A 12,220-nucleotide genomic window follows, 5' to 3' on the forward strand; every position below is an offset into this window, starting at 1 on the left:
CAGTCAAATAAAGGAAAGGTTGTCACGGATAAGCAAGTATTAAAGGTTTATTCTTTGGTACTAACATGCAATTTGAAGTTATATATCACCTATTTGGATAATATATCCATGTAAAATTACAACATTAGTAATATCTAAGCTTAACAATTTTTTTTTTTCTTTTTTTCTTTTTTTTTTTTCCTGAATATATCTACTACATTTTCAAGGTGTACATGTTTAAACTTGCACAGATTTTGTAGAATTCTGCCTACTGCAAAAAGACACAGGTGATGCATTGTTTGTGCCTGACACTGGCAGCTAAAGCTGTACTCTGAAAGCTTGTTCTACAAACTAGGAAGGCAATATTTATTAACTCCATTACTAGGTTCCTTGTCTGAAGTACAAACCCTGAAGTACAAATAGTGTAGGCATTTGGCTTGTGGAGCTTTCCCTGTTCTCCTGAATCTGAGTTTCTGTCTAAAGAACCAGATTTCATCTTATCTTTGGGTGTCTTTATCCTTAAATAAGGGATAGTGAAGTCCATAAATAGCAGTGGTGTTATATGTCAATATAAAACTCTTTCCAGTTTCTAAATAATGTATTTAATTCTTTTACTAATTCAAAAGCTACACTGACTTTTGAGACTGTTCCTGCACTTGCCATATGTAAATTCCTGCAATGTGGTTTGATACAGGGATAGAAAGCAGGTCTGCATCAGGTCTCTCCGCTCAAGCAGTTTCTAATCAAACTAAAGCTGTTAAGATCAACGCCAAGCTGGGCAGGAGTGTTGATCTGCTCAAGGGCAGGAGGGCTCTGCAGAGGGATCTGGATAGGTTGGAATGATGGGCTGAGGCCAACTGTATGAATTTTAACAAGGCCAAGTGCTGGGTCATGCACCTGGGGCACAACAACCCCATGCAGCACTACAGGCTTGGGGCAGAATGGCTGGAAAGCTGTGCAGAGGAAAAGGATCTGGGGGTGCTGGTTGATGCTCACCTGAATGTGAGCCGGCAGTGTGCCCAGGTGGCCAAGAAGGCCAGTGGCATCTTGGCTTGGTTCAGAAATAATGTGGCTCAGGGGAGACCTTATTGCTCTCTACAACTACCTCAAAGGAGGTTGTATCAAACTGGAGGTTGGTCTCTTCTTCCAAGCAACAAGTGATAGGACTGGAGGAAATGGCCTCAAGTTGCTCCAGGGGAGGTTTAGGTTGGCTATCAGGAAAAATTTGTTCACTGTAGGGGTTGTGAGACACTGGAACAGGCTGCCCAGGGAAGTAGTTGAGTCACCATCCCTGGAAGTATTCAAAGGACATGTAGGTGCTGTGCTAAGAGGCATGGTTTAGTGGTAGACCTGGATGTGCTAGGTTGGACTTGATCCTAGAGGTCTTTTTCTAAGATCTCTAGAGAATCAAACCTGTATGATTCTATGATTCTAAGATGCAGTCATATGTGTATCAAGGAGCAGCTTTTCTTGTCTTTTTTTTTTTTTTTTTTGCCACAGCTTGACTTGCAAGGTGGATTTCTCTGCCTTATGAGGCATCTTCAGATTAAATTCTTGCCGTGCTTCTCTGTTAGGGACATTTCTTCTTGGGATTCAGCCATAGACACAGTTATTTTTGGAGTCAGTCCCCACTTACATCAGCAATGGGAGAGTGTGATTTCCCTTCACCCAGAGAGTGCTTAGCCTACTGGATAGCCATGTGAAGCCTGAAAAAGGAACTTTATTTCAACATTTTAAATTTCTCTGCCACTCGTTATTGTGCTACCACACAGTTCATGGCCCTTTTCTCTTGTTCATAAGGGCCTTCCTTCTTATCATTGCTCCTAGAAGTGAAGGGTTAATAATATGGGGATAATTAGACATGTAACTTTTGTATAAAGGCTCTTGCAGAAATTTGTCAAGAAAGAGGTTTTGACTTTTGATTGATTAAATTTAGTTTCTATCAGGCAGGTGTCAGGACAAAAAACTCCAGGTATCCAAGAGTTAATTCATTCATTTAAGGAGAAATTTGAAGTAGAGATACAGTGCCAATGTCGTTTAGCTTTGTTATTAATTCTTATTCTTGTGCAAGTACTGTAATGCACAAGATTTGCATGCATATGAGTGGGTTTGTATGAATGTCAGCTAGCATGAGCTGGGATGGAGTTTTCTGCTGAATTGAAGAGCAATGTCTTTGGAATCATGCCAATTTTGATGTGAGTTCCTTCAAAATAAAACTTTCTCATTTTACTAAGTAGCTGTTGTAATGAAGCAGTCTTGGCAACTGTTTGTGTTATTTGTGAACAAATTTAATTTAGGAGAAGGTTCCCAGCTTTCACAGCAGATTTGGAAATGGTCTTCCAAAAGGAACAGTGAAAGAAGAAACCATATGCCTCCTCCCTGTTTTTAAAATAAACTTGGTGTATTTATCACTAGTATTTTATTGTGGTGTCTGCAGAAGTAGGGGGTTGAACTTGATGGCCCAGGATGTCCACTTTTTCCTGGATTCTGTTTTGAGAATTAAGTGGTAATAAATTAAAAATATTTACAATCATTGCTGTTTCAGTGTAGTACAAATGAGATACTTTGATCTAGAAAATAAGATAAAAGATTTCAGTCTCTACTAAGCAGTGTGCTTGCTTTAAAATAAATACAATAGAAAATTGAATTATGCCATATAATCTATTTTTTCTAAAACCAAAATAAATTTCAAAGCAAATGTTTAATTTTGGAGCAAGATTTTTCTTTTTGCCTTACGTCTGGAATTTCTTTGAGGATTAGTTTATTGGAAATATTGGAAATGTTTGTTCTTCTGACCGTGAGAAAATATGTAATTTTGAAAACTCAGATATTTACCCTTAGACTTCTTTTTACTAAAAATGAGGATCCTGTTGCTTGTGCTAGTCAATAAAATGCAACTGTGCAGAATCATTGATGGATGCTCTTTCTTTATGAAATAGGAGATTAGAGTAGACTTAAAACATTTCCCTGGAAGTTTTTATGGTTTCTGACTTCCATGTCTTGGTCAAACTAGGTTATATTTTGCTTTCTGCTGCCTTAAATCCTCCAGTCCTACATTTTTTTCTCTAAACTCTTTATATTATACTGATATTCATTGTCACATACAGTTGTATGCTCCCCAACCCCTGAGTGTGTAACTAGTAATTAGTGAACCTGTGCTATAATATGTTTTGGATATCCCGTATATTGAAGTTTTTGTTTGCAATGAACTGTTGATTTATTGTAGATCTTTTTACACTCAAAAAGATGTCTACTGGGGGGAATGTATGAGAATAGCTTTCTAATGTGTAACACTGCACAACTCCAGCATTTTAAAGTCAATAGGCTTTAGTGTCTGGCTTGCTGAAATAGAGCTTACTATAGGTAAAACTGTAGGCATGGTGAATAATTCTGTGCTCTTCCAGTGGGTCATAGACTGAACTTGTGAACCTGAACACAATGCAATTCTGCTGCTTGCCAAAAAGCTGAAATTCTTGTTCAGATTCATTTAATGTCATGATAAGAATTGGGTGGCAAGCGTTTTTCTCTCAGTTTATAACTTTGTCAATGTCACCACTCTGTGCATCTCCCTATAGGCTCCCCATGCACATTGAGATCAAGACAGTGACAATTTCATCTCTTTCTGCACTGGTAACTGTCTGACACTCATACATTTTGTCTGTTGCTGCTTTTGGTCAACAAAATCCAACCCAGCTTGTACCAACATAGTTTAAACATGATTAAGGTTCAACACTGTAAATATGTCTATACAGCAGTTGATGGGCAGGCATGAAATGAATACAAGCACAGCATGCTCCTAAACCTGTTTGTTTGCTGTCCATGTGCTGACTCAGAGACAGCCTGGGAACTGCCTGTACGGGTGCTGTGAAAGCAGAGCAGAGGGGTAGACAAACTGTTTGAACAAGCCATCAAAGACAGTTTCTTTAGGGTAGGATTGGCAGGGTGGTAGCAAGGAAGCATATGTTAAGTGTTACTCTTCTGTTCTGTGGTTAGTGTGGTTGTCATCAAGTTCTGTTTTATTTTAACTTTTCTAAGATACCAATAAGCAATAATTTCCCACTTCTTTGCTGTCACTGAATTGAAACACACACAGCAACCCTACCCACTAGCCCCAAATATCACATTCTAAATTAAAATGTATTTCTGTAAGAGCTGAGTGATTTCAAATTCAGAGGTCATAAATCCATTCCTGCCATTAATAGGTGAACATTTTCAGTCTGACGTGTGTATAAATATAGAAAGATAACAAAATTCAGGTTCAATCATATGTACTTCATCGTCCAAAGCTGTTGTCTGGAGAGATGAGCACAGAGAGTGCAAGTAACGGAGGCACATTTTTATAAATATCACTGCAGCTGTAGGTATACTGAAACATACGATGTCATCACAATCTCATCTGTTGAGTGCGTGCTTAAACTGGGCAAACTCCTTGTTGATTTACAGTTGTAGCTATGAGATTTCCAGATGGTGTGAATCACCAGAGAATGCTACCATTAATTTTATAGACCTTTGGTTCTATTAGTTGGGTAACACCCACAAGTACATTTCTATCAACAGAAAGAAGTGCAGCTAGGCAGCAGAAGAACAAACTTCCTGTGATGTTTTGAAGTTTTGAAGTGTGGGATCATAGAGAAAATTATACAAGTCAAAAGGTAAATCAGCATCCATTGCTCATTCAATCTCTGTCCCCTTTTTACAGTAATGATAAAAGCTGTTGGTAAACATGATACAATTTTTTATGTGATGTAGGTCTGCAAATGAACAGATTTGAAGTTTGGGGGGGTTGTTTAATTTAGGAACCCCAAGGGGAAAAAACCAAAACCAACCATCCATCCAAAAATAAAATAAAATAAAATAAAATAAAATAAAATAAAATAAAATAAAATAAAATGGTCCTTATTCTCTTTCTAGCAAGCTGTATACAACATTACTATTTACTGATATAAGTAAATTTATCTTCTGTGTGCTATCAGTCCATGGTGTATGTTTCCTAAGTGCTATCCATTTGGCTTTCTGCTTAGAACCATGACTAGAGGCTGGTCATTTTTCTTTGGAACAGTCTGCTCGTTGTCTGGCCTTTGGGGAGATGGGGTCACTGATGTCCACACATACGTATGTTTTGCAGTCTTTATTGCCACACTGGATCAAATTAGTTTGGATAACAAAAAGATACTGAATGGTTTATAAAATGCATTCATTTACAAAGGCTTAATGATTTGCTGTCCCTGACTGGGACCTATTACATTGTTTTCCTTGGAATGAACTGTTCTGTCAAGATACTGATGAGTGTGATGTTTTCTGAAGTGAAATGGACATTGAACACACTTGAATGTTGTTCCAGAGCATTCAGCATCTCTGATGGGCTGATGTATGGGAAGCAGGTAGCTATACTGCATCCAGAGGAAATGTAACTGGACAGCAGATTGTTTCTTTGGAGTATGGCCAGAAGTCTGCACTTCCTGTGGAAGCATTGTGAAATACTTAATAGTGGCAAGTAGTTCTTTTTTTTTTTTTCCCTTTTTTTTCTCTGTAAGAAAAAAATGGCAACTCCAGCCACACGATTCCCTAGAACATTAAACTGCTACACAAGGTTAGTTATAACTGAAAGAGGAAGATGTTTCCTCACTGATTATGTAAAGCACTCAGCAGCACAGCCCTCCCTTATCTGCTGTAACACAATACCGTTTGTTGCTCAGTTACATACTCTACGGTGAGCAACCACCAATCTTAATAATCTACAACTTTGTTTCCATCATTTCTTATCTGCACTTTTAAAAATCCAGCATGAGAGGGAAATTGAAAAACTCAACCAACCACCATCAACAAAAAAATTGGGGAGTTTCTTTATATTCCTTCTAATAGGAGCCTTCATAATATTACACTTCCAAACTTTTCACTATGACTGAGAAACAGAAATGCACTTTCTCATGAATGAAAGGAGATATCTTCACGTAAGCACTGGATTTCCAGTCCTTTGGATTTAACAAAATACAAACTATTACGGAACCTTTATGGAGATGAAATATTAAGAGTTTGAGAGGATTTATTTCTGTCTACCTCCTTCCAGAGAGATGCTGAAACTTTTTCTGAAGAAACTTTCCTACCATCTTGTGTGCTTGGTACAAGTCCTCAGTCTATTTCTTGCAGTGTAATAGAAATCTATCTCAAAATTGTTGTAACTGGCAGTCATCCCAAGAGGATGCCTGTGAGACTATTGTATTTAGGCCCGCTGTTTCCATGAAAACAATGTGCTTAATTGTTTCAGATTCATTTCAGTGCACTTAGATATTATGCCATCACAACACAAAATTAACTGCTTGGTAGCAAATAAGGGCATGAAGCTGCAACAGGGGAGGTTGAGGATGGATGTTAGGAAAAGGTTCTTCACGGAGAGGGTGGCTGGGCACTGGAACAAGCTCCCCAGGGAAGCAGTCGTGGCACTGAGCCTAACAGAATTCAAGAAGCATTTGGACAATGCTCTCAGACATATTGTCTGATTTTTGGGTGGTCCTGTGTGGAGCCAGAAGTTGCACTTGATGATCCTTGTGGGTCTCTTCCAATTCAAGATATTCTATGAAAGTAGTAGTAGAAAGAGTAGATTTTATTTTGTCTACAGAGCTGTGGATGCTGGGGGAGAGAAAGACGGGGTAAGAGAGATAGCTGAGGAAATCTAAACACATAGTATATTTGAGGCTAATCTCTTTTCCAAACTGTTATTTAGGATTTCTCCAAGACTTCTCTTAGCTGCATTAGCTAGCTCAACAGAGCCCTACCTTAATGATTCTGTCTTTCAAAGTGACCTAATTCTTCTCCATCTAAACGTGTTCCAGTGTTATCCTCAAACCTTTGTGCTCAGCAAATCTTTAAAGGCTTTCCTGGTCTTCCCTTAGAGTAGAGTTCTTCTCATGATTCCAAAATTTCCAGTTCTCCAAGTTATTGTCTCATACCAGTCTTCACTATGGCATGAGCTGGCTCCATACTGTCTGTTGTTTTACTATTATCTCAAACTCCTTATTGCTGTTACTGACTACCAAAAGGAAGAGCACAGCAAATTCACTATTTTTTTTTTTTATTATTATTACTATTTCAAGAAAATTTTAGCTCACTTCTGTGTTTTTAACACCTGCCATTATTGTACATTATTAAAAATAAAGTTGTCACTCAAAGCTCCTAATAGTTTTCTGTCTTCAAGGCACATCTGTAAGTACTGGTGCAGTTAGACAAAGAGAATTTAAGGGATCCCAAAGTAAATCAGTGAACAGAGTCAGCTCTCTTACCTGTTACAAGAACATCCTTCTTCCTTTATATTGATGCAGCCAGTGCTGACGTTGATATCCAATTATGAACACAACCATGTGTCTGACTTGCATGGTCTTTACCCTCTTAACAATTGACCCATTCCTTATTCCCTTATTCCCAACCTTATCCCTCACAGTTGTACTGTAACCCTCTCACAATCTGTTATTTGCTCTTTCACCTTAGTCTAAACAGCTCATTGCAGACCTAATCCCTAACTTGTGGAGATACTGCATCCATGGGGAGAAACACTTCACTTATAATCATGCTTTTATAGTTCCCTTGGTTTATTCTGGCACTTTGACTTGTCATGGTTGAATAAATTGAATTTTGTAGTGTGCTCTTAGAAAATGCCACACTCTTGATTTTAAATGTGCTTCAGAATGATGAATGCAGCATTAGAGTGCGATGCAGAGTAGTAGTTAGATTTGTGGATTGTAGCTCTAGGTTTTATCCTCAAACCTCTCGGCAGATTATTAGCAGAATCATTTGTAGACTTCCTGTTTTGTATGCATTTCATACCTGTAAAATGAACGTGTTTTAACTATACAGCGGGTCTGTGTTGATACCCACTTGGTTATTGTTTGAACAGCGACGCAGCAGGTACACTGTAATATGTCACAGAATGGCTGTTGCACTCGTATACTAATTACCTGACTACTACCTTGTACTCCTCTCATATTTTTACTGGGTACAAATACTTTCCTGGGTTGTAAATTGTCTGACAAGGAATCACTTTGATTGTGTGTTTATGTAGTCCTTATCACCGTGAGCTTTCGTTCCTTGAGTGAAGCCATCAGAATCAAAGGTATTGCTAGAATACAAACATGAAATGAAGTTAAGAACATGCTTTGAGATCTTTGAATTAAATATGCTGAGGGCTATTACGGCTGTTTTATTTCTAAGAAAGCATCATGAAACTTTACTCTTTTTATGGGCAATTTTATCTGCTGTGTTTTAAAAGCAGGCAGTAATTACCAGTGTACCTAAATCCATCAGCTCATGAATGAAACTAAAGGACCTGAGCAAAAGACCTCTCTCTGTTAATGATATTTGAGGCAAATGTTCTAAGACCCACTGGAATTTAGGAAGGACATGTTTTGCTCTAGAGTAGTTTACCTTCTATTCTAGAGGAATATGCTTGCAAACATATAGCTTAATTCTGAATTAATGTCTGAAGTAGGTTTAATAACTTTTTTAAAAGGATCTGTTGTGCATGCATTAAACCTGGAATAGTGCATCTGATGCTTCACTGTGTGTTAAGAAGCTAGTGACTATTTCCATCAAGCATGGAGATGTATTTGTAAAATAGTTTTACATCTTTTGAAAGTTTGAGAAAGAATTCCAGCTGATGAGAAGGAAGATGGGAAGGAAGAAACCCGGAAAACAATAATGCTGAAAGGGATACAGATGTGGTTTTACAGAAAGACAGAAGGATTAATGGATTTTAGGTTTCATATTTAGAAGTATCCCACGTTTTGTTTTAACTGTTTCCGAAAGGAGTGTATTAGGACTCTAGGTTCCCTAATTTTCTCAGGAAATGGCAGGAAGGGAGGCAACACATCTAACTAGCCTCTAGCAGAAAAATAAGCATTTGTATTAACATTCATTACAATGTTTGAAAAAATTGTTTTTCAGATAATTGCCTTTGATGAGCTACGGACAGACTTCAAAAGCCCTGTAGATCAATGCAACCCAGTCCACGCAGTAAGTACATCCAGTGATGTGCTAAGCAACAGCTACTAAAGATGGGTAGGTGCACTGAGCTATCAAAGTATGAGTGTGGAAGGGAACGTAAAGCCTGTTGTGAAGACAGTTGTAGTTTGGAAAATTGATTTATTGGGCTAGTCTTAGGAAAACAGAAGCTTTTTATGCTAATAGCTTTCCTTTTTGCTGAAGAAGGCAAAAGAAAAAATATTTGGAAGTTCAATTATCTCCTACCTTAGAAGCCCTCCATCAGATAACCCTGCTGGAATAAACATTCCTACATTTTCACATGCTCTCATAACTTAGTATGACTGACTGAACTTTGTTCCCACCATTTCCTCCCTTCCTTACTATCTTGTTGCCTTGGAAAAGGGCCCTTGACCCTTAAAGGAGTGGCCACTGTCCTTCTACATACCCTCATGATTAACCCCAGTTATGCAGAGAGAAATCTGATTTTACTAGTGAATTTCTCATTATAAGCCATTTAAAGAAGATCGTACTTTGACTTGTTTTCTTTCTGTGGATCAAGCTTAGAGCATCTTTTGACTCAAAGTACTTAATTACAGTTACTTTTAGTGTTTATGAATAAATCTGTTGTTTAAAGTGATATTTCTAGGACATTATGGGTATTATTCACTAATGGGTTAAATTATAATAGCACATGTTGCTCAGACACACTATTAGTGATAGTGGAAGTGCAGCTATATCAGCTTTTCAGTTTTTTTTTCATTCAGACTTATCTCAAAACTAGAGGCTGGTTACGTGAAAATGCAAGGCCGAGTCTCTGTGTTGTAGATTGGCTCCAGTCACAAATGTTGACTTCAAAAAAAAAGTTGAAGCTTCTGACTCAAGACTAACATAGACATGAACCTCCTTTTTATACTGCTGTTTTCAGTAACAGATGACAAAATAACATTGGAACTTAGAAATGAGTAGATCCTTTGACTTGCATGCAGTACATTAGAAGTGAATACTGTTGGTTCAGATTAATAACATGTTGCTTCCCTGCAACCAAAAAATATGATTTTGACCCCTTGTACTTGTAATATATTGTCTTTAACTTACAACACTACCTAATCTTCCACCTTTTTCCCCACTTTTTCTTGACAGAGAGAGCGACTGAGAAATATTGAGCGTATTTGCTTCCTCCTGCGAAAAGTGAGTGTAAAATAGTCTAGGATTTGTGAACTGCATGAGAATTAAAGCCAACGACTGATTATCTACATTCATTTGCTCTTTGAATAATTCTCATTCTCTGTTGAAAGGTTCAGTTCTGCTGCAGAATTGGAAGTCATGATGACCTTGTTAGAATGGAGTAAGACAAATTATAAAAAGTTGACATAGTAGAGGATTCCTAGATAAGAAATAAATCCCGAGAACGTCTGCCCATTAGTTTTGGAACATGCTTTTGGATGGTTGTGAATCATTTTGCAGTTGCAGCTTAAGGTTCTTATAGCCCTATCATTTGATTTATAGTGTTGTAATTCAGGCTTTAGATATTTTATTTTATTTTTTTTTTGAACAGGGGCTTGGTATTTAATAAATTAAATATTTTATTACCTACATATTTAATAATTACATTTTTTATTTGGCTGAATTTAAAAGTTGATACACCATTTATTTTAATTTGGCCAGAGATGATGAGTGCCTCAGTTTCTGAGAGTTGAAGGAGCTGATAAATTGTAGGATTGATGTGGTCAGGTTACATCTTTCCTCTGTAGATTGAAAGGGGGCTTTCTTAAACACTCCTTGTTCTCCTGACTCTGTACCAATGAAGTCAAAATAATCGTAGTTCCAAAATATTTCACCTTATATATTAAAGTTTCTCTAAATTGCCTTCACCAGAATAGTAATGGAGCCATCTAAATCATTCAGCATTTTTGCTTAACAAAGGTCATCACTGAAGTACAGACTGCAGACTGCATCCTAATCAAGCTAAGAACTAAATTCAGATGTGTTTTTAATAAGCCGAGGGCCCCGTCCTTAGAAGCTTTTGGAAAACCAGTGCTAGGAAATACTCACTTGGGATGACCAAAAGATCTAGTTGTGACCACACTCAGAATGCAGGAAATGACTCAGATCAGTCAGAACCTGAGACAGATCTGTTTGGCACCATTATGAGCAAGCCACATTTAAGAACTTAGCATGGTTAAGACACTAGGGATGTGAAAAGAAGAGAAAATACACTTATCACCAATAGCGTTCCATTTTGTCATATTGGCAGCCAGCCATTTGCAAGCTGTGTCACAGTTTATCTGACATAAAGAAACTGGTGAGTGGTAATGTATTAATATATGTGAGCCCATGGGAGTGCCTTGCCTTCATCAGTATTTAATTAATATTGAGACTCAGGCTTCTTGTGAACAGCAAAATGGAGCATTTTGTCTAATTACAGATTCTGTATTCAAAAGGGATTGGCTGCTTCTGGTTCTCATATTTTGTTAATTCAGTGTCTTCAAAGTTCTTTGGGGATACATTTGTTTTAATTGAGAGATGATATGAAAGAAGAAGGTGGTGAAATAACTACAGAGATTTGTAGTCTTTAAAACTGACAGTCACTAAAAATAGCTTTAGACTATGTAGCATAAAGTATTCACTGTTGGGGATAAATTCTGGCAAAAACGGTGAATAATTGAGTGTTGTATAGATACAGGAAGACAGCAGTTAAGATGCTATCTACAAGCACTAAATATATCCCTCATTATAAAATTGTGTGGCTTTAGGTTTGTTTCTCCTTCTATGAAAAAGCAACATATCTTTTTTCCTCTGTCACGAAGTCAGATAATTATTTTAAATGGCTTTGGGAATAGTGTTATATTACTATTTATGACATTAGAACTTAATGATGAAGATCTGTTGTAAATTTTTAAAAAAAGAGGTTATAGGTAGGTTATAAAAATACGTTCAGTTTCATTATAGCCTGGTTTTAGAAGGGGCTCATTGGAATTACTAAATAGGGGTACAATATGCCATACAAATGATACTAATGAGTTTAAGGATGGATTTTTTGGTTTACCTCCAAAATACTTGGAGAAGATTATTAACAAACTGTGACCAGGTACTTGATATGTTACCAGATACTGTATAATTTAGTTACATTTTCCATATTTATTTATATATATTATATATATTTTTATATATATATATATATATATATTTTTTTTTTTTTGTGGTGGTGTCTTTTTTTTTTTTTTTTTCCTTTGTTGGGGGGGGGGAGGTTCGTCCTGAAGGAGTGAGT

The 12,220-nt window shown here is 37.1% G+C and overlaps 1 protein-coding gene across 2 annotated transcripts in view; it reads left to right on the forward strand.

The window, feature by feature from the left end:
• CNIH3 (cornichon family AMPA receptor auxiliary protein 3) overlaps positions 1–12,220 on the forward strand; it is a gene marked incomplete at both ends in the record, with an annotated part of 42,137 nt that overhangs the window by 14,188 nt on the left and 15,729 nt on the right. Inside the window, 2 exons of one of the 2 annotated variants that reach the window (XM_084284133.1) lie at positions 8,914–8,982; positions 10,093–10,140. In XM_084284133.1, the coding sequence (XP_084140259.1) occupies positions 8,914–8,982; positions 10,093–10,140 (117 nt within the window). The remainder of the gene's footprint in view (positions 1–8,913; positions 8,983–10,092; positions 10,141–12,220) is intronic. The other variant, XM_084284134.1, reaches the window with a different exon arrangement.

The sequence above is a fragment of the Netta rufina genome (genome assembly GCF_964035555.1).
Source record: "Netta rufina genome assembly, chromosome: 3".
Classification (NCBI taxonomy): Eukaryota; Metazoa; Chordata; class Aves; order Anseriformes; family Anatidae; genus Netta; species Netta rufina.